General features: G+C 40.2%; 1 protein-coding gene across 3 annotated transcripts in view; it reads right to left on the bottom strand.

The window, feature by feature from the left end:
- Positions 1-24,225, bottom strand: part of MAP2K4 (mitogen-activated protein kinase kinase 4) — a 116,294-nt gene that overhangs the window by 52,177 nt on the left and 39,892 nt on the right. The window contains exon 1 of one of the 3 annotated variants that reach the window (XM_007455010.1): positions 9,161-9,208. The exons of the other annotated variants lie outside the window; for them this stretch is intronic. Within the exon in view, the coding sequence (XP_007455072.1) occupies positions 9,161-9,195 (35 nt within the window). The 5' untranslated portion in view covers positions 9,196-9,208. Of the gene's footprint in view, positions 1-9,160; positions 9,209-24,225 lie in introns of those variants that run through there. 3 annotated transcript variants of the gene reach the window in all.

The raw sequence follows: 24,225 nt of genomic DNA, 5'->3' as shown, positions 1-24,225 counted from the left end.
GGACCTGCGACTTGCTTCTAGCCAATAGAATATGGCAAAGGCTATCACTCATCATTACATTGTGTCATATGTTTGTTGCTAGCATTCCTGAGAAATGAAATGAATGATATTTCATTACTGCATAAAGTCAGAGAAAAACAAGTTATAATATTGTCTATCACACTGAAGGTCAAATTTTAGAATTATGAAATATCTCTGCTAATAGTTTAGCTTACTGTAGGCCTGCTGTATGGTTTCTGGATAAGATTCTTTTTTCTTTTTGAAAGTGAACAGACTGACAGATAAGGAATGTGAGTTATCTTCTTAGGCTAACAAAAATGTTCAAAAATTGAGTAAGGTGACAGATGTACAACTCTGAATATACTAAAAGCAGTAGGGTTATACAGTTTAAATGGGTGAGCTGTATGGTGTATGAATGATATCTCAATACAGCTGCAAAAGAAAAAGATGAACAGGAGAATGTGATTACTACCCAGAGTTCCATTTTCTCACTTAGACAGGAAAAGAGTTGTGAAAACCACGGAAAAACATGCTAGGGTTATGCCATCACCAAGGCATGTTCATAGAGTCTTCATTCATACTGGACTGGCGATCTTTCCAATGAAACTGAGTCAATTTCACAGCTACTGTTATAAGAGTTAGTCCAACCATGACTGCTTCCAAAGAAGAACTGTACGTAGATAAAGCACTGTAGTAACCAGATCTGGAAGCCTGACCTGAACCTTTACCATGAAACTCTAGCAGTCAATCACTGAGGCAACTGTACCAAGCGGCCAAAACCCTAGTTATAGTTCTTTAACTTTAAGCAAATCTATCAAACAAGATTTAAGTGTTACTTCTATTAGACAGTATCAGAAATTCCCAGTTATTTCATTATTAATTTCTTACCTGGAAATTAGTTTGACTCAACTCAACAAACCTGTAAGTCATCCTCAATGCTTCTGCCTATCAGTGCCTTATATTCCTTCTAAAATAGGTTAAGTGCTCTACATGGACAATACTTAACCAGGACACCCCTCCAATGTTTTTGCTGAGTCCACTCAAGAAACAAGCAAAGGACTGAGGTTCCAAATCTCAAATTAACCCAAGTCTCAGAAAGGAATACAATCCCAGCCCCCTATCTAGTCCTCTACATAGGAAAGTCCAGTAGAAAAAAGTCCATAGAAAAATCAGTAATCTTCTCCTCTGGATTTAGAGGTCTTTAGTACGAAAACAAGTTTTAGTAGTCTTTGTTATATTAGGACTTGTAATTAGATTATCAAATGATACACATTCCAGGTAAAAAATCAGCTACACACTTACATTTTTTTAATGCCTTACAGATCACAAATCTGAATTAAACGCGTTATGTATCTCTTGAATACTGTATTTCAAACAGTGTATGTTTTTGGATGGATATTAACAGCACCAGGGAAGCTGTTTAGATATAGACTGATGTTACCATTAATATATTTTCTCCTATATAAAGGTTAGTAGAATTTTAGTGGTAATAATAGACTCTGGTGAAATCTACAGACACCAACACAAAGGATTAAAACGTAAAAAAAATCAATCAACCTTATCAATTTGAATCAAATTTGGAAAATCAATTCATGGACATACCATATCTTACCAACAGATATTCAACAGCTAATATAAACAGATTGGGTATATATGTCCCATGTGGTCAGTATCTTCATGTTCCTTTTCAAACGACAATATTCCCTGGCTTTATAAATAAAGATGCCATATGAATGACTGGAAAATATCAAAGCTTTTAGGGCTTACCTCTCCCCAATTGTTTAAGGGAACACTTATTCCTCCCATGCCTCACTGTTCCATGCAGAGGGATCTGGTCTCTCACCTGAGGCCTTACTGACTGATCAGTGAATATAGAGAAGAAACTAAACACACTCCGTTCAATTCCCCTCTTTCAGAGCTAACCCTACAGGGAGGGTACACATGCTCTGGCAATGTCTCTCTCATGCCTTATATCAGGCTGCCACTCACAGGGTGGGTAAGTCTACGTATTCAAGGGCAGGGGGAGTTAGCACCATAAGTTTGTTTTCTATGTCTGTGAGTCTATTTCCATTTTGTATATAGATTCATTTGTATTATTTTTTAGATTCCACATATATGATATATAGTATTTGTCTTTCTCTGACTTACTTTACTAGGTATAATATTCTCTAGATCCATCCATGTTGCTGCAAATAGCAATAGTTCATTCTCTGTCATGGCTGAGTAATATTCCGTATATATATATATATATCATCTTCTTAAACCAGCTGTCTGTTGATGGGCAGTTGGGTTGGTTCCATGCCTTGGCTATTGTAAATAGTGCTGCTATGAACCTTGGGGTGCATGTATCTTTTCAAATTAGAGGGGTTTTTTTTCCAGATATATACCCAGGAGTGGGACTGCTGGATCATATGGTAGCTTTATTTTTAGTTTTTTAAGGACCCTCCATACTGTTCTCCACAGCGACTGTACCAATTTACATTCCCACCAATAGTCCTATAGGAAGTTTCCTTTTTCTCCACACCCTCTCCAGCATTTATTATTTGTAGACTTTTTGATGATGGCCATTCTGACAGCTGTGAGGTGATACCTCATTGTGGTTTTGATTTGCATTTCTCTAATAATTAGTGATATTGAGAATCTCTTCAAGTGTCTGTTGGCCATCTGCATGTCTCAGTACTTTCTCTGATAACTGATCTTCTGGATAGAAATGAGCAACTTGTCCGTTTACTATTTAATACTGAATCATCACTACTGTATTTTAATTACCATCCTTTCATTGGCCCAGACTAATCTATGAATTTCTGAAATCCAACCGATTCCAAAACAACTAAAGAACTGTGACATAATGTTCCAGAATGTAATCAGACTGGGCCCTGAGAAAAGCTTTATTTCTACCTCGTGTGTCTGATAAAGCTGCCTGGGGCTTTGTATGTAGGTGGGTGGGCTTGTTTTTTAAAGAAACGGAACGGCACAGCCAAGGTTACCTGGGAGAGCTCTAGCCCCAGCCCCGCCATCTACTAAACACAGGGTTCTGCTGTGCAAATTGAGCAGCAGGACAAGTTCCTGAACCTCTTTTTCCAAGCAGACTACCCAATCCTAAATCCCTCTCACAGCTACACAGGTAGAAGAGAAATTTAAAAAGAAAAATCAGTCATAATCCAGAGAAAAGCACTATTAACAATTCAGTATAGATCCTTTGCATTTTTCTGTACTATGTGGATAGGTCACCGAATGACCTGTTGCACCTACTGCTTTGCAGAGCTCACTGAGTGCATCGTCGACGTGTCAGCCATCACAGGGTTCACATGGCTGCATAGCGCTGCCTGGAGAGCCTGAGCCCGGCCCATAGCACCCTTTCCCTCAGGCCAGCCGGAAAGGTGGCTGGGGTTAGATCACTCACTCTTAAGTGGCATTTTGATGTATTACTCTTGGAGTTGGATGTTCTGAGCTATTTGGTAAACAGCGTTTCTTTGGTTAACCGCCTGAGATAACACCCCCTTAGCCAGAGCCCTCCTAGACCGGTGTTTGTTTTGCTGTCGCTGCTTCTGCTAAAAAGTTCTTTTCCTATTAACATATGTATCAACTCTTCGTCCTGTATTGCAAATATTTCTCCAGGGTGTTGTTTGCCTTCCGATTGTATTTATGCATTTATATATGTAAAAAATGTGGTACTTTGTATGTTTTCAAATCAATTATTCCCATCACATTCTTTTCTTCTGCTATCATGCAGTACCATTTAAGTTCCACATGCAAAATGGATTTCATTCCACCACTGCATTTACAGTTTCCTAGCAATGTTTTTTCTCATCTATCACCCTTCTCAGTAATTCTGTTGCCTATTTAACCAAATTTGTTCTCTCCTCACTATTTTCCAATCCTTTTTTTATGAATGCCATGATTTCTTCTACTCTATTACAAATGCTAATCATTCTTGTAAAAAACGAGTTTGAATGCTGCAAAATATCACATTCAGAGATGCTCCTTCTCAAAGCGCTGAAGATATTATTCCCTAATTCCATAATTCTCCTCCTATGTCACGATGAGTGTCTGTGGCACTTGTGCTTGGGCTATTATGGAGCATCGGGAGACAGACTGATACTCAGACCTGAAACAACTGAAAAAAAAAGACAATACACGGTAAGGTCTTGAAGACCCTGGACAGCGGACAACAAAAGGCAGCAAGGGACTGCTGAGAGGCAGGAAATACACGAGGCGAGCCCTGCAGCCACCCCAGCGTGCATACTGCCTAGGGAGACTTCACAGACCGCAACACAGGGCGGGCAGATCCAGCGGATCCTCACGAGGAGGCGACGGACCTGGGAGTCTGCGGAGACCGAGCTCTCAAGGTAGAGCACTAGATAAGAGAGGGCCGCACAGACGTGCAGGGCCCCCCCCGTTGATCAGCACAAGCTTATGAGGAACCTACACAAGGCTGAGGAAAGAACCACCCAAAAGCATTAGAGGGAATGATACCCAGGCTCATACAACAACTCCACAAGAGTGGAAAACTCCACAACTCATGGGGAATTCAGGAAAGCACGCAGAAGGATCTGGTCTCACCTACCGAAGCTGAAAAAAGAGACCCGAAAAGGATCAAACTATTTCCGAGGAACTTAACCAAAGGACAGAGCTCAAAAATATTTATAAGATACAAAAGCAGCCAGCACCCAATGCCTGGCATGCAATCTAAAATCCTCAAGTATGCAAAGAAGCAAGATACTATGAGCCATCATAAGGAGAAAAAGCAACCAATTCAAAGTGACCCAGAAATGACAGAGATGCTAGAATAAGTAGACAAGGACAATGAAACAGTGTTTATTACTGTATTCCATATGCTCAAGAAGCTAAAGAATGGAGAAGAACCAAATCAAACGTCTGGATATAAAAACTACAAGGGGGCAGGAGGAAACTCTGGGGGATGATGAATGTGTTCATTATGTTGCCTGTGGTGGTGGTTTCACAGGTGCATACATACCTCAAAACTCAGCAAATGTACACCTTAAATAGGTGCGGGTTATTACATGTCAATTATACCTCAAAACCGTCAAGAGAGAGAGACTGAGTTTCCTTGGGCCCCACTCTGTGTGAAAGGGATCTGCCTGTCCCACGTCTACAGCTGAAAGCACGTGTACAGTTTGAGGCATCCAGGGCTCAGTGCATTCAATCAAAGCACTCACTGCTCCAAAGGCAAATGCTCCTCCCCCCAATCTCCTTGATCTCTAATGCTGTGCTCTCAGCTGACAGCAGCAAATATAAAAATACAACTCTCAGTCTACTTTGCTGCTACAGCCCTTCTCTGCGTCCACCTACAACACTTCTCAGAATGACCACACTACCCAGTGGAATGTGTCTGCATCCACTTCTCCTCCTCCCCCCGTCGCTCTCCAGGTATTTTCTGTAGTTACCAGTGAGGGGGGAGGGCGGGAAAGAGAACGAAGATGCTCAGTCTATGAGACTAGAGGCTCAGAAGGGGCCCCCTTACCGCAATCAGTCTCTGCAGGAATGTTGCAAGAAAAACCTTGGGTACATTTTTTCTTTACCCTGGCTGTTACTGCTATTAGCAATCAGATATAGCGTTTAGCATTAAGTTGTCTTAATTTTCTATGCTTCACCTTTGTTTCTTAAATATTTTAGCAGGCAGCTGCTACTCATACATCATTTTGTACTACAAATATGAAATTGCTTTTATAAAGTCATAACTTTAGTTCCTCAAGCAAACAAGAACCAAGGGTCTGAACCACTATTTTTATCCTAACCTGTAGCTAATTTTTAATACTATTACTATGTGAATTATCTTTTAAACACATAACTATGAAACAACTACATTCTCAAGCTTATTTTTATTATTTTGGGGGGACATTTATCCAAATAAGTCAATGAGAAAAAAAGATTTTATAGAAATAAATTTTATTAACAGACACGTTTTGCTATGCATCTATTTTATATATCTACTTGAAATCTAGTGTGCTTTTGAACCCCTTATAGTACTTAAATTGTAGCTTGTATGAACTATGATCAACCAGCTTAACTTAATCCCAATCTATGCTTTAAACCTTATCTTATTCTATTTCCTTACGTAGATTCTAGATGCCAACAGAAAAATTAAAAGTTAAAGTAATCGTAGCGGGGCTTCCCCGGTGGCGCAGTGGTTAAGAATCCGCCTGCCAAGGCAGGGGACACGGGTTCAAGCCCTAGTCAGGGAAGATCCCACATGCCGCGCAGCAACTAAGCCCGTGCGCCACAACTACTGAGCCTGCACTCTAGAGCCCACGAGCCACAACTACTGAGCCCGTGAGCCACAACTACTGAAGCCTGCGCACCTAGAGCCCGTGCCCCGCAACGAGAGAAGCCACCGCAATGAGAAGCCCGCGCACCGCAACGAAGAGTAGCCCCTGCTCGCCGCAACTAGAGAAAGCCCGCGCACAGCAACAAAGACCCAACATAGCCAAAAATAAACAAATAAATAAAATTTATATCAAAAATCAAAAATAAAGTGATTGTAGCTAAATTTGAATCTTTCTCTGAAGCTGTTTAAGCTGAAGCACACAATTCAACATGGGTGGCACTTAGTACACAAAACATCTTGTTAAAGGAAGAAGAGAAGAAAACTTCCATTCCTACCGCTTGCTAACATCTCAGTTTGGTGTTCAAGATATACACAGTCACAGACTAACAGAATTCAATTAGAAAGAATATACGAACTTCATCCAGTCTTGCCCTTCAGGAAACTGTGCCTGAAAATCCTGGCTCGGGCTTCGTGTTCCTCCTCTGTACCCACATATGGTGAAATCAAGAAACACCCAGCCCACGGCAAATTCCTGATCTACAGCCCAGTACTTTTTTTTTTTTTTTTTTTTTTTTTAAGTATAGTAGGCTAGTTTGGTACTGCTTATTCTTGGTGAACCCTAATTTGGATCCACTTCTAACCATCTTTGCTTAATTCTGCTGGTGATTATCTCCATCAAGTCTACACCAGGGGCTTCATTTTCAGGTGTACAGCTGAGGATGCAGGCACTAGGCTGGGGTCCCTGAGATCACAGAGTGAGGAGGATTTTCTCTGCAGCTCCAGCACCCACCCTGGAATCCCCTGGCTACCATCTGATTCTTCAGCATGGGCATGTATCACTGCTTAAACATTTCCAAATATACTCAAATATGCTAGATGAAACTTCCAAGGGATGCAAGGATAGAGATCTACTGTCATTACTATGGCTTGTAAATGTGCTCAGAAGGTAAGAGGAAACATCACGGACCTCGCCTGCCTAGGCCAACAGTCTATATGCTCTTATAATGATACAAAGGCTCTCTAACCAGAGTCAAGTCTCAAACTTACAGCTCTATTCACTCTACTCATGTATGGAATCTAGTTATGTTAAATCATATATGTATTTCCCATTGTCATAATCTAGTCATGAGTCTAATCTCTCAAAATTCTGATTCTCATTTTGGTTCCAACTACCTTTCATTAAATTTCCAGATTCACTTTGTTGTTTTTTAGGGGGTGGGAGTTGAGGAGAGACTGATGGAGACATGTAACGTTAGACAATGCTCATGGTTTCCTGCGAATATTCCAGTACTACCTCTACCCAGCTGCTTCTGTTTACATCACAGAGGCTGTGTCTGCTATGATTTTTAACTATGTCTGTATTGTCCGGTCCTTGAAAAGTAAATTTAACACCCTCTCCAGCAGGCCAACAAGTCTACTTCAGAGGATGTGCCTCACAGGTTTCCAAAGGAAACCTGCCAGGAACTGACTTTTCTTAACACAGAATGTAGTCTAAGAAGCCAAAACCCAGTTCTTTAACACCATATGCAGTGAGCTGAACTGTAGCCCCAACAAAAGGTATGTCCATCTGGAACCTCAGAAGGTGACCTTATCTTTACAGATGTAATTAAGAAAATGGTCTCCAGAAAAGACCATCCTGGATTAGGGTGGACCCTAAATATAATGAGTGTCCTTAAAAGAGACAGAAAAGGAAAGAGAGACACAGAGACAGGGAAGTAAGGACAGGCAGCAACTGGAGTTATACTATCAAAACCCAAGAGACACCAGGAGCTACCCGAGCTAGGAATAGGACGGAAGGATCCTCCTCTTAAGCCTTCCAAAGAAGCACAGCCCTGCCAACACCTTGACTTCAGAATTTCTGGCCTCCTGAACCCTAGAGAATAAATTTCTGTTGCTTTAAGCCACCAAGTCTGTGGGAATTTGTTACAGCAGCCCTAGGAATCCAATACACCATCTAAATCACAAGTCACCAAACTTTTCTGTAAAGGGACAGACAATATTTCAGGCTTTGCCATCTACACAAGTCTCTGTGGCAACTGTGTAACCAAATGGGTGTGGCTACATTCCAATAAGACTTTATTTTCAAAAACTAGCAGCAGGCCACATTTGGCTCATGAGCTGTAGTTTGCTGACTACATAACCTACATGACATCTAGTCAGCTAGATATCACCTATCATTTAAATGATCTAAATCCTATCTATTTTTCATATCATTTCTCTTTCAAATTTACAATCATGCTCTGGAGGATAAGAAATTCCAATTATCTACCCAAGTCCTATAGTTTTATTTCCAGAATTTAATCTCGAGATACATTTCAGGCTTTTTCTTAAAAATCCTCCACAAATCCACAGGGAGTAGGACTGAGGGTCTAACGGCCCTTCACTGACTCTCCCTGCGTGCAGGGAAGTGAGTACACGAGGCAGCAGCAAACCTCCCCACACCCAGAGCAGCCCTCACAGCTGCACATCACCCTTCAGCAGGCAGCAGCTCATTACCTTACCAGCATTATCCTTCCCGTACAGGAGAACGTGATTCCCTGAGCTTGCCAACGCCTGCTAATCTTCCTTTGATAAATAAATATCTTCTTGTGTCTAGAACCACCATCTGTAAGACCCCTTTATTATCTAATCAGTTTGAAGTGTGTTTTCTCCTCTTATTTCATTATCGCATTCTTCTACTTCATTTATCTTTATCTTGATTTCCTCCCAATGCTATCAAACACATCTTTCTTCCCAAATTATTTTTCCTCCTTTTTCCCAAAGCTTCTCTGATTTTAGCAAGCCAGCATATACTAAAATGCCTCAAGCTGTTTTACCCTCTCCTCATAACTCGTAATCCTCCTGAGACAGGAAAATAAACATAACACATACCCTGCACAGCACTGCAACTGTTCTTCTGTGTCCATACTGTTAGGATCTCTAGATGAATACTGCTTTATGCATCCTTCTGCAATGCAGCTCTGTCAATTCCGGAAATTTCCACAGTACATGCAATCTGTCAGTTGCCATGGAAACTGCCCGCTTCCTGGCACTACTAACAAAATGAGTATCTTTGCTAAGACCTCAGATGAGGCAAAAGGAAAAACTGAAAAAAGAAAGATTTCTAGAAGAATCGCTCCAAGACTCCAGAGATCAGCATTCAACTTTTGACATCCATATTCAGTGAACAGAAGGTATCAGTTGTACAAACCTGCAGTAGTTTGAAGTAGTACTGACTTATGCAGTAGAAAGCTCTTCTCCAGTCAACCAGAGCGCACACACGTTCATGTTTACATCGTGCCGCATTTTCCCTAAGAGCTGATGTTGCTCACCTATGCTCCAGGCATACTGCCGAAATGGTTTTTCTGCCTGTGCTTCTTATAGAAAAGGTTAGGAAAGCTGCCCTAAACCAACAGGTTACAAGTTTTCATAAGATCCTTTCCCTATTTGGGCTCCAATCTCCACTGGTGGCTAAAACCCCATCCCCCCAAGTATTACAAGAAATTAGAGTAGTTTAAAAGGGCATCTCAGGAGTCATCACTAGCAAAGCAGCCTTACCAGTACTCTCAGAACATTAGACCTAGCTGACCACCCCCCCACCCCCGCCCTTGGAAACGATGCTCGGTTCCCATGACATCACCCTCTATGGATCTGCTTCCTACCTCTCAAACGTCTTTCCTATCTCAGCCTGTTGCTCCTCTTGTATCCAGCCTCTGAACGTCAGATTTCCTTAGGGTTCAGCCCTGGACCCAATGGTCTCATCAAGGTACACTCTCTTCCTAGACAACGTTATCATCTATATGCTGACAACTCTCAACTTTTTATCTCCAATCTGTACCCTTTTCTCTGCACACCAGACTCTTATTTTCGACACCAGAGTATGTGTCATGTTTATTTCCTTGATATCTCTAATAGGATATTTCACAAGCATCTCACACTTAGCACATCTAAAGCTTAACTGTTGCTCTTCTGTGCTCCCTTGTCCACTGAAGCTCCAGACCCATCCAGTGGTCCCCCATCAGTAATGGCAAGTGAACCCATCATTCAAGCCAGAATTCTGAAAGTCACTATGAATGCCTTCCCCTCTTCACAACCCACATTCAAATTATTACCAATTTCCGTGAATGCTGTCTCCAAACATCTCCAGAATCTGTCCATTTCCCTCTGCCTCCACTGTCAACTCAATGTCACCACCACCCATATATTTCAGCTACACTACCACAGCCTTGCTGGGTCCCCCTAATTCTATTCTTGCCTCTCTCCAGTGCATACCCCAAACAGCAGCCAGAATCATCACCTCAGAACATAAATCAGATCATGTCACTCACCTGCCTATAACGTGCCACACCTTCCCACTACACTTTGTACATCACCCCAACTCTGCCGACAAGACCCTGCATCATCTGGCCCATGACTACCTCTCCACCCTTACTTTAAATCCACTTCTCCTTCTCATTGAATTATTCTCCACTCAAACTGGCATTCTTTCAGTTCCATAAAAAGCTGAACCTTTCCCACCTTGATATCCTGAAACTTCAAATACATGCTATTCCCTCTGCTTGGAACAGTCTTATCAGCCCCTTCCCCAAACCCAGTAAAAAGCTACACAGGTTTAGAAGCCTTCCATGGCTATCTCTTCACCATCGCCATTCCAAATCAGGCCCCTCTTTCATTCTTTCATGGCATCGGGTTATAGTCCTTCAATAGCAGGTATACCATTTATAATTTCATTCATTCATTCATTCATTTGCTGAATGTCTGTGTCTACCTCTAAACCTTAGGCTTCATGAAGCAGCACTCACATCTCTTTTTCTCAACATGAAATACCCAGTGGCCACCACAGTACCTAGTAGATGGCAGACATTCAATAAACAGCTGCTGAACATATGACAGAACACCTATCGGGTTGCTTTGGTTTCTGACAGCTGTCAGTCGCTCACAAAACTCTGACACACTCCCTGGGTTCTATGAGATATCCCTTTTTTGCACCCATTGAAACCCCAAGCTAAGGAGGAACACGTCTCTTGTATCTGACTTCTGCAGCTCCTCCAGCAGGAGAGGCAATGGCAACCATCCGGGTGTACCTGCAATGCTCTGTGCATCAGTGGTCCTCAACCAGGGGCAACTTTGCAACCCAAGGGTCTGGAGACGCTTTTGGTTTTTACAACTGAGGGAGGGGGGCACTACAGCATCTAGCAAGTAGAGTCCAGAGATGCTGCCAAACATCCTACAACACACAGAACAGCCCTTACAGCAAAGAGTTATCCAGCCTAAAATGTCAATGGTGCCAGGGCTGAGAAGACACAGCTGCACCTTCCAAGTCTCCTAACATAGGAGAAAGGCCAAAAACTGTCAATCTATAATCATTAAAACTTTTTTAATTAAAAAAAATGCAACATTTCACTAACAGAAAGTTATTCTTAAAACATTGTTTTTAATTTAAAAATGAAAATAATCTAAATTGGCTATAAAATGCAATGAAAGGTACACAACTGACTGAAAAATAGGGTATGTGCTAATTTAGAAATATCTGCAAGATGTACTATGTGAAAAAAAACAAGCTACACAGCAGTGTATAATAAAACTACTTTTTGTATAAATATTTTCATGGTTTTATATAAATTATCACATATTTTGATATATGAACAAGTTTTTCTGCAAGGACATATTATACTTTATAATAAAGTCATATCTTCTGAGAGCAATATTAAGGACATGGAGCCTTTTATTTTATAACTTTCTATACCAACTGAATTCTCTTACTAGAAGCATATATTACTCGTTTTTTAAAGGCTAACATCAATTATCTGGACAGTAAAATTATGGGCCATTTTGGTTTTCTTCTTTATACTTTTCTATATTTAAAAACAGAAAGAGAGGAAAGACAGAAAGAGGGAGGGAGGGAGGGAAGCAGGGAGGGAGGGAAGCAAACACCACCGGTAAGTGTGCTTTTAAAAGCACAGTAAAGACAACATGTCCCTGCACCTTATAACTACTTAAGGGTACACCACACCTCATGTGACTTGATGAATGTTCCAGCTTAATCCTCAAAAGCTACCTGATAACCTTCTTTAACTTTTCACTCTAAGTCTCTTTCAAACATCATGACAAGGGAAACCAAATGGGCAGAAACAAAATTTGTCACAGGCACAGGAGCCAAATCCAATAAAAACACAGGGTGCATACACTTATCAAGTGACTGATGAAACACAGAGGTGCTCTGAGAACAAGAACAGAAAGCCAGGGGTGCTGGGAAGATGGCGGAAGAGTAAGACGCGGAGATCACCTTCCTCCCCACAGATACACCAGAAATACATCTACACGTGGAACAACTCCTACAGAACACCTACTGAATGCTGGCAGAAGACCTCAGACCTCCCAAAAGACAAGAAACTCCCCACGTACCTGGTTAGGGCAAAAGAAAAAATAAGAAAAAACAGAGACAAAAGGATAGGGACGGGACCTGCACCAGTGGGAGGGAGCTGTGAAGGACGAAAGGTTTCCACACACTAAGAAGCCCCTTCGCGGGCGGAGACTGCGGGAGGCGGAGCGGGGAGCTTCGGAGCCGCGGAGGACAGCACAGCAACAGGGGTGCGGGGGGCAAAGCGGGGAGATTCCCGCACAGAGGATCAGGGGCGACCGGCACTCACCAGCCCGAGAGGCTTGTCTGCTCCCCCGCCGAAGCAGGCGGGGCTTCGGTCCGAGCGCAGGGAGAGGACTGGGGTTGGCGGCTTGAACACAGCCTGAAGGGGTTAGTGCACCACGGCTGGCCGGGAGGGAGTCCGGGTAAAAGTCTGGACCTGCCGAAGAGGCAAGAGACTTTTTCTTCCCTCTTTGTTTCCTGGTGCGCGAGGAGAGGGGTTTAAGAGCGCTGCTTAAAGGAGCTCCAGAGACGGGCGCGAGCCGCGGCTAAAAGCGCGGACCCCAGAGACGGGCGGGAGACGCTAAGGCTGCTGCCGCCGCCGCCACCAAGGGACCTGTGTGCGAGCACGGGTCGCTATCCACACGCCTCTTCCGGGGAGCCTGTGCAGCCCGCCACTGCCAGGTTCCCGGGATGCAGGGACAACTCTCCCGGAAGAACGCACGGCGCGCCTCAGGCTGGTGCAACATCACGGCGGCCTCTGCCGCCCCAGGCCCGCCCCGCACGCCGTGCCCCTCCCTCACCCCGGCCTGAGTGAGCGAGAGCCCCCGAATCAGCGGCTCCTTTAACCCCATCCTGTCTGAGCAAAAAAAACAGACGCCCTCCAGCGACCTACACGCAGAAGCAGGGCCAAATCCAAAGCTGAGCCCCTGGGAGCTGTGAGAACAAAGAAGAGAAAGGGAAATCTCTCCCAGCAGCCTCAGGAGCAGCGGATTAAAGCTCCACAATCAACTTGATGTACCCTGCATCTGTGGAATACATGAATAGACAACGAATCATCCCAAATTGAGGAGGTGGACTTCGAGAGCAAGATCTATGATTTTTTCCCCTTTTCCTCTTTTTGTGAATGTGTATGTGTATGCTTCTGTGTGACATCTTGTCTGTATAGCTTTGCTTCCACCATTTGTCCTAGGGTTCTATCCGTCCATTGTTTTTTTTTGATTTAAAAAAATTTTTCTTAATAATTTTAATTTTAATAATTTTATTATACTTTACCTTCTTTCTTTTTCTTTCTTTCTCTCCTTCCTTCCATCCTTCCCTCCTTTAGACAACGAATCATCCCAAATTGAGGAGGTGGACTTTGAGAGCAAGATTTATGATTTTTTTCCCCTTTACCTCTTTTTGTGAGGGTGTATGTGTATGCTTCTGTGTAAGATTTTGTCTGTATAGCTTTGCTTCCACCATTTGTCCTAAGGTTCTATCCTTCCCTTTTTTTTCTAAATAATTATTCTTTAATTCAATAACTTTATTATACTTTATTTTATTTTACTGTATCTTCTTTCTTTCTATTTTCTTTCCTTCCCTCCTTCCTTCCTCCCTCCCTCCTTTCTTTCCACCTTTCCTTCTTTTCTTTCTTCCTTCCTTCCCTCTAATTCTCTCTACTTTCTCTCCCTTTTATTCTGAGCCGAGTGGATGAAAGGCTCTTGCTGCTCCAGCCAGGAGTCAGGACTCTGCCTCTGAGGTGGGAGAGCCAACTTCAGAACACTCGTCAAGAAGAGACCTCCCAGCCCCACATAATATCAAACGGCGAAAATCTCCCAGAGATCTCCATCTCAACACCAGCACCCAGCTTCACTCAACGACCCCAGCAAAGCTACAGTGCGGGACAACCTATGCCAAACAACTAGCAAAACAGGAACACAACCCAACCCATAAGCAGAGAGGCTGCCTAAAATCAAAAGTCCACAGACACCCCAAAACACACCACCAGACGTGGACCTGCCCACTAGAGAGACAAGATCCAGACTCATCCACCACAACACAGGCACTAGTCCCCTCCACGAGGAAGCCTACACAACCTACTGAACCAACCTTAGCCACTGGAGACAGACATCAAAAACAACGGGAACTACGAACCTGCAGCCTGAAAAAAGGAGACCCCAAACACAGTAAGATAAGCAAAATGAGAAGACAGAAAAACACACAGCAGATGAAGGAGCAAGATAAAAACCCACCAGACCGAACAAATGAAGAGGAAATAGGCAGTCTACCTGAAAAAGAATTCAGAATAATGATAGTAAAGATGATCCAAAATCTTGGAAATAGAATGGACAAAATGCAAGAAACATTTAACAAGGACCTAGAAGAAATAAAGATGAAACAAGCAACGATGAGCAAAACAATAAATGAAATTTAAAATACTCTAGATGGGATCAATAGCAGAATAACTGAGGCAGAAGAACGGATAAGTGACCTGGAAGATAAAATAGTGGAAATAACTACTGCAGAGCAGAATAAAGAAAAAAGAATGAAAAGAACTGAGGACAGTCTCAGAGACCTCTGGGACAACATTAAACGCACCAACATTCGAATTATAGGGGTTCCAGAAGAAGAAGAGAAAAAGAAAGGGACTGAGAAAATATTTGAAGAGATTATAGTTGAAAACTTCCCTAATATGGGAAAGGAAATAGTTAATCAAGTCCAGGAAGCACAGAGAGTCCCATACAGGATAAATTCAAGGAGAAATACGCCAAGACACATATTAATCAAACTGCCAAAAATTAAATACAAAGAAAGCATATTAAAAGCAGCAAGGGAAAAACAACAAATAACACACAAGGGAATCCCCATAAGGTTAACAGCTGATCTCTCAGCAGAAACTCTGCAAGCCAGAAGGGAGTGGCAGGACATACTGAAAGTGATGAAGGAGAAAAACCTGCAACCAAGATTACTCTACCCAGCAAGGATCTCATTCAGATTTGATGGAAAAATTAAAACGTTTACAGAGAAGCAAAAGCTGAGAGAGTTCAGCACCACGAAACCAGCTTTAAAACAAATACTAAAGGAACTTCTCTAGACAAAAACACAAGAGAAGGAAAAGTCCTATAATAACGAACCCAAAACAATTTAGAAAATGGGAATAGGAACATACATATCGATAATTACCTTAAATGTAAATGGACTAAATGCTCCCACCAAAAGACACAGATTGGCTGAATGGATACAAAAACAAGACCCATATATATGCTGTCTACAAGAGACCCACTTCAGACCTAGAGACACATACAGACTGAAAGTAAGGGGATGGAAAAAGATATTCCATGCAAATGGAAACCAAAAGAAAGCTGGAGTAGCAATTCTCATATCAGACAAAATAGACTTTAAAATAAGGACTATCAGAAGAGACAAAGAAGGACACTACATAATGATTAAGGGATCGATCCAAGAAGAAGATATAACAATTGTAAATATTTATGCACCCAACATAGGAGCACCTCAATACATAAGGCAAAAACTAGCAGCCATAAAAGGGGAAATCGACAGTAACACATTCATAGTAGGGGACTTCAACACCCCACTTTCACCAATGGACAGATCATCCAAAATGAAAATAAATAAGGAAACACAAGCTTTAAATGATACATTAAACAGGATGGATTTAATTGATATTTATAGGACACTCCATCCAAAAACAACAGAATACACATTTTTCTCAAGTGCTCATGGAACATTCTCCAGGATAGATCATATCTTGGGTCACAAATCAAGCCTTGGTAAATTTAAGAAAACTGAAATCGTATCAAGTATCTTTTCCAACCACAACGCCATGAGACTAGATATCAATTACAGGAAAAGATGTGTAGAAAATACAAACACATGGAGGCTAAACAATACACTACTTAATAACGAAGTGATCACTGAAGAAATCAAAGAGGAAATTTAAAAATACCTAGAAACAGATGACAATGGAGACACAACGACCCCAAACCTATGGGATGCAGCAAAAGCAGTTCTAAGAGGGAAGTTTATAGCAATACAAGCCCACCTTAAGAAGCAGGAAACATCTCGAATAAACAACCTAACCTTGCACCTAAAGCAACTAGAGAAAGAAGAACCAAAAAACCCCCAAAGTTAGCAGAAGGAAAGAAATCATAAAAATCAGATCAGAAATAAATGAAAAAGAAATGAAGGAAAAACAATAGCAAAGATCAATGAAACTAAAAGCTGGCCCTTTGAGAAGATAAACAAAATAGATAAACCATGAGCCAGACTCATCAAGAAAAAAAGGGAGAAGACTCAAATCAATAGAATCAGAAATGAAAAAGGAGAAGGAACAACTGACACGGCAGAAATAAAAAAAATCATGAGGGATTACTACAAGCAACTCTATGCCAATAAAATGGACAACCTGGCAGAAATGGCCAAATTCTTAGAAATGCACAACCTGCCAAGACTGAATCAGGAAGAAATAGAAAATATGAACAGACCAATCACAAGCACTGAAATCGAAACTGTGATTAAAAATCTTCCAACGAACAAAAGCCCAGGACCAGATGGCTTCACAGGCGAATTCTATCAAACATTTAGAGAAGAGCTAACACCCATCCTTCTCAAACTCTTCGAAAATATAGCAGAGGGAGGAACACTCCCAAACTCATTCTACGAGGCCACCATCACCTTGATACCAAAACCAGACAAGGATGTCACAAAGAAAGAAAACTACAGGCCAATATCACTGGTGAACACAGATGCAAAAATCCTCAACAAAATACTAGCAAACAGAATCCAACAGCACATTAAAAGGATCATACACCATGATCAAGTGGGGTTTATTCCAGGAATGCAAGGATTCTTCAATATACGCAAATCTATCAATGTGATTAACCATATTAACAAATTGAAGGAGAAAAACCATATGATCATCTCAATAGATGCAGAGAAAGCTTTTGACAAAATTCAACACCCATTTATGATAAAAACCCTGCAGAAAGTAGGTGTAGAGGGAACTTTCCTCAATATAATAAAGGCCGTATATGACAAGCCCACAGCCAACATCATCCTCAATGGCGAAAAACTGAAAGCATTTCCACTAAGGTCAGGAACAAGACAAGGTTGCCCACTCTCACCACTCTTATTCAACATAGTTTTGGAAGTTTTAGCCACAGCAATCAGAGAAGAAAAGGAAATAAAAGGAATCCAAATCGGAAAAGAAGAAGTAAAGCTGTCACTGTTTGCAGATGACATGATACTATACATAGAGAATCCTAAAGATGCTACCAGAAAACTACTAGAGCTAATCAATGAATTTGGTAAAGTAGCAGGATACAAAATTAATGCACAGAAATCTCTGGCATTCCTATACACTAATGATGAAAAATCTGAAAGTGAAATCAAGAAAACACTCCCATTTACCATTGCAACAAAAAGAATAAAATATCTAGGAATAAACCTACCTAAGGAGACAAAAGACCTGTATGCAGAAAATTATAAGACACTGATGAAAGAAATTTAAGATGATACAAATAGATGGAGAGATATACCATGTTCCTGGATTGGCAGAATCAACATTGTGAAAATGACTCTACTTCCCAAAGCAATCTATAGATTCAATGCAATCCCTATCAAACTACCACTGGCATTTTTCACAGAACTAGAACAAAAAATTTCACAATTTGTATGGAAACACAAAAGACCCCGAATAGCCAAAGCAATCTTGAGAACAAAAAATGGAGCTGGAGGAATCAGGCTGCCTGACTTCAGACTATACTACAAAGCTACAGTAATCAAGACAGTATGGTACTGGCACAAAAACAGAAAGATAGATCAATGGAATAGGATAGAAAGCCCAGAGATAAACCCATGCACATATGGTCACCTTATCTTTGATAAAGGTGGCAGGAATATACAGTGGAGAAAGGACAGCCTCTTCAATAAGTGGTGCTGGGAAAATTGGATAGGTACATGTAAAAGTATGAGATTAGATCACTCCCTAACACCATACACAAAAATAAGCTCAAAATGGATTAAAGACCTAAATGTAAGGCCAGAAACTATCAAACTCTTAGAGGAAAACATAGGCAGAACACTCTATGACATAAATCACAGCAAGATCCTTCTTGACCCATCTCCTAGAGTAATGGAGATAAAAACAAAAATAAACAAATGGGACCTAATGAAACTTCAAAGCTTTTGCACAGCAAAGGAAACCATAAACAAGACCAAAAGACAGCCCTCAGAATGGGAGAAAATATTTGCAAATGAATCAACTGACAAAGGATTAATCTCTAAAATTTACAGGCAGCTCATGCAGCTCAATAACAAAAAAATAAACAACCCAATCCAAAAATGGGCAGAAGACCTAAATAGACATTTCTCCAAAGAAGATATACAGACTGCCAACAAACACATGAAAGAATGCTCAACATCATTAATCATTAGAGAAATGCAAATCAAAACTACAATGAGATATCATCTCACACCAGTCAGAATGGCCATCATCAAAAAATCTAGAAACAATAAATGCTGGAGAGGGTGTGGAGAAAAGGGAACACTCTTGCACTGCTGGTGGGAATGTGAATTGGTTCAGCCACTATGGAGAACTGTATGGAGGTTCCTTAAAAAACTACAGATAGAACTACCATATGACCCAGCAATCCCACTACTGGGCATATACCCTGAGAAAACCAAAACTCAAAAAGGGTCACATACCAAAAGGTTCACTGCAGCTCTACTTACAATAGCCCGGAGATGGAAACAACCTAAGTGCCCATCGTCGGATGAATGGATAAAGAAGATGTGGCACATATATACAATGGAATATTACTCAGCCATAAAAAGAAACGAAATTGAGCATTTGTAATGAGGTGGATAGACCTAGAGTCTGTCACACAGAGTGAAGTAAGTCAGAAAGAGAAAGACAAATACCATATGCTAACACATATATATGGAATTTAAGGGAAAAAAATGTCATGAAGAACCTAGGGGTAAGACAGGAATAAAGACAGAGACCTACTGGAGAACAGACTTGACGATTTGGGGAGGGGGAAGGGTGAGCTGTGACAGGGCGAGAGAGAGGCATGGACATATATACACTAACAAACGTAAGGTAGATAGCTAGTGGGAAGCAGCCGCATGGCACAGGGATATCGGCTCGGTGCTTTGTGACCGCCTGGAGGGGTGGGAGATAGGGAGGGGGGGAGGGAGGGAGACGCAAGAGGGAAGAGATATGGGAACATATGTATATGTATAACTGATTCACTCTGTTATAAAGCAGAAACTAACACACCATTGTAAAGCAATTATACCCCAATAAAAATGTTAAAAAAAAAAAAAAAGAACCGAAAGCCACAAGTACTAGTTTAGTGAAAGTGAATAATATACTCATAATTTTTATCATTATTGTTCTGGCCTTTTCGTAATTGCAGTACCATTTTCATATAGTGAAATGCACAAACCATTAAGTACTGAGTTTGATGAGTTAACAAACACGTACACCCTTATATCTCACAACCCTAACAAGATATAGGATATTCCATCACCCTGGAAAGTTCTCTTCAGCCATGTTTTTCAGTCTCCTCCAGAGACACACACTCTCTGATTTCTGCCACCATAAATTACTTTTGCCTCCTTCAGAATTTCATAGATACAATCAGACGGTGTGTTTTCTTGTGTCTGGTCTCTTCTGCTCAGCATTTTCGGTGATTCATCAATGTGACTGTGGACATCAGTACTTTGTTCTTCTTTTACTGTTGAGAATTTCATTGAATTATATACCACAATTTGTTTATCCATTCTTCCATTATTAGACATCTGGGTTGTCTCTAGTTTGAGGGCAATTACGAATAAAGTTTTTAATGAACATTTGTATGCAAGTCTTTCTGAGGACATTTTCATTTGGGGTAAATAATAAGGAGTAGAATTCCTGAGTCATGGGGTAGATGTATGCTTAACTTTATAAGAAACTATCAAAGAGTTTTCTACAGTGATTATACCACTTTCTACTTCCCCAACAATATGTGAGAATTCCAATTACACCCTATACTTGCCAATATACTGCATGGTCTTTTAAATTTTATGCATTCTGACAGTATGTATGGTATTTCCTTGTGGTTTTAATATGCATTTCCCTAATTAATGATGTTGTTAAGCACATTTTTCATGTACTTATTATCCATTCCTATACACGTTGGGGAAATGTCTGTTAAGTCTTTAACCCACATTTTTCTTTGTTTTGTGTTGTACTTCATTATATTTACTAAAGTTCTTTGCCAGATATATTAACTGTGACTATTTTCTCCCAGTATGTAGCTTGCCTGTTTATTTTCTTAAGAAGCTTTTGATGAGCAGAAATTTTAAATTTTGGTAAAATCCAGTCTATCGTTTTTTAGTAGTTATTTCTTTCTTTGTCCTGTCAAATAATCTTTCCTTATGCCAGATCACAATCTGATTTGGATATTTTCTTTTATAAGCTTTATAGAATTTCTCCTCATAGATCTATGATCCATCTCAAACTACTTTTTGCGTATGGCATAAAGTAGGAATCAAGATTTACTCTGTTCCATTCCTTCTTCCAGTTGTCCCATCACCATGGAAATTCCCTCCTTTTCCCCACTGAACTGTATAGGCAGCTGATCAAAAATAAGTGGATTTTATCCATTCCTCTGTTGATGGACATTTAGGTTGCTTCCATGTCCTGGCTATTGTAAATAGAAGATGCAGTACATATATACAATGGAATATTACTCAGCCATTAAAAAAGAACAAAATAATGTCATTTGCAGCAACATGGATGGACCTAGAGATTGTCATACTGAGTGAAGTAAGTCAGACACAGAAAGATAAATATCACTTGATATTGATTACCTAAAAAATGGGGTACAAATAAACTTATTTACAAAACAGAGGTAGAGTCACAGATGTAGAAAACAAACATAGCTATTAGGGGATAAATGGGGGAGGAATAAATTGGGAGATTGGGATTGACATATACACCCTACTATATATAAAATAGATAATAAGAACCTGCTGTACAGCACAGGGAACTCTACTCAATACTCTGTAATGGACTATATGGGAAAAGAAGATATAAAAAAAAAAGAGTGGACATAAGTATTGACGTACGTATAACTGATTCACTTTGCTATACACCTGAAACTAACACAACATTGTAAATCAACCATACTCCAATATAATTTTTTTTTAAAAAATGGATTGTATGTTTGTCTACAGGACTTTCTATTCTATTCTGTTGATCTATTTGTCTATCCTTAATGTCCTTCCACAAAGCCCTAATTACTGTAGATTTATAGCAAACCTTGAAGTTTAAGTCCTCCAACTTATTCTTTTATAAAATTGCTTTTGGCTATTCTAGATCCTTTGCATTTCCATATAAATTCCATGTATTTAGGTCTTTAAGTTCTCTCAGCAACATATTATAGTTTTGTAGTTTCAGCATAGAAGTCTTATGCATTTTTCACTAAATTTATCACTAAGTATTTTATACTTTTTCATTCTCTGACAATCATTTTTTCAATTTCACTTTTCAGGTGTTCCTTTACTAATATGCTTTAAATTGATTTTGGAATAATGATCATGTATCCTGCGCCCCTGCTCAAGTCACTTAATTCTAATGTTTTGTAAATTAACTAGGATTTTCTACACATATAGTCATATCATCTGCCCAAAAAAAAAAAAAAAAAAAAAAGACTGGTTTGCTTTTTTTTTTTTTTAGATTATTTATTTATTTATTACTATTTTTTTTTGGCTGTGTCGGGTCTTAGTTGCGGCATACAGGATCTTTGTTGAGGCATGGGGGATCTTTCACTGTGGCGTGCAGGCTTCTCTCTAGTTGTGGCGGCAGGTTTTCTCTTCTCTAGTTGTGGCGTGCGGGCTCCAGAGCACGTGGGCTCTGTAGTTTGCAGCACGCGGGCTCTAGTGGAGGCGCTTGAGCTCAGTAGTTGTGGTGCACGGGCTCAGCTGCCCCGTGGCATGTGGGATCTCAGTTCCCTGACCAGGGATCGAACCCACGTCCCCTGCATTGCAAGGCAGATTCTTTACCACTGGACCACCAGGGAAGGCCTATGGTTTGCTTCTTTCTTTCCAATCTTCATGTCTTTTAATTCTTCTGCTTACCTCATTGCACTGGCTAAGACCTCCAGTATAATACTGAATAGAACTGGTGAGTACAGATATTCTTGTCTTATTACTAATCTTGGAGAAAGCATTAAGTCTTTTGTCTCTAAGTATGATATTAGCTATAGGTTTTTCATAGATGTACTTTAAACAGCTGAGAAAGTTCCCCCCTCTTTTCCTAGTTTAATGAGAATGCCTATAATGAATGGATATTGAATGGTGTTAAATGTTTTTTCTGCATCTACTGAAATGATTATGCCATTTTTCTCCTTATTTTATTAATGCAGTGAATTATATTGATAATTTTCAAGTGTCAAATTAAGATAAATCCCGCTTGGTCATGACATATTATCCTTTCTATATATTGTTGGATTCAATTTGCTAATATTTTGTTGAGGATTTTCAAGTGTGTGTTCATGAGGGATAGTGGTCTGTAGTATTTTTAAAATAATATCCTTGTCCAGTTTTGATATCAGGGTTACACTGAACTCATAAAATGAATTGGGAAATGCTCCCTACTCTTCTATTTGCTGAAAGAGTTTGTGGAAGCTTAGTCTTATTTATTCCTTTAATGTTTGATAAAATTTACCTGGAAAACCATCTGGGGCCCCAAGTTTCCTTTGAAAGTGAAAGTTTTTCACTCTAAATCCAATTTTTAACAGATACAGGGGTATTCAGATTTTCTATTTCTTCTTGGGTTAGTTTTTATTATTTATGTCTTTCAAGGAATCTGTCTATATCATTCAGGTTATTAAACTTATTGGCATAGAGTTACTTATTATATTTCCTTAGTATGCTATTACTATCTGTGGGATCTGTAGTGATTACCCTCTTTCATTCCTGACAATGGTAACTTGTTCTTTTCTTTCATCTGTCTTGTTAGGGGTTCATCACTTTTATTGATCTTCCCAAGAAACAACTTTTGAATTTGTGACTTTCTCTATTATTTGTCCATTTTCTATTTCATTAATTTCTGCTCTTATCTTTATTATTTCCTTTCTTCTACTTACTTTGGATTTAATTTGCTCTTCTTTTCCTAGCTCCTTAATGTTGTTATTCATTACTCTGTCTAGTGATTCTGTGTTTGTGCCTTGCCTAGGCATTTAAATATTTAGGAACACTGTTATAACACTTTTTCTTTCTTTCTGATTCATTTAGAATCTGTAATCATTCTCTCAATTGACTTTAATCCATGCCCACTTCTTTTTCAGTAAAGGACACTGGGTAATTCTCCAAAGGAAAAAATCAGGCACCTCTTCTTCACCTCACTGTGAGTATCACCAAGCAAATCACAAAGCTTCCAATCACCTTTTGGTTGCCTCTTTTAGGCATGTGTGTGTGAGACAACCAAGGATCAACCAAAGTCAAACAAAAAGTGAAAATACATACGAAGTTGAAGGAGAAAAAAAGTTAAGAAAAAGAGGGACTCAAACTAAGAGGTCCAAAACCTAAAGTGGAGTTTCAG

This window comes from Lipotes vexillifer, unplaced genomic scaffold, assembly GCF_000442215.2.
Source record: "Lipotes vexillifer unplaced genomic scaffold, Lipotes_vexillifer_v1.1 scaffold1233, whole genome shotgun sequence".
Taxonomy (NCBI): domain Eukaryota; kingdom Metazoa; phylum Chordata; class Mammalia; order Artiodactyla; family Lipotidae; genus Lipotes; species Lipotes vexillifer.
Note: the sequence above shows the minus strand (reverse complement) of the source record. Positions and strands in the feature narration are given on the sequence as shown.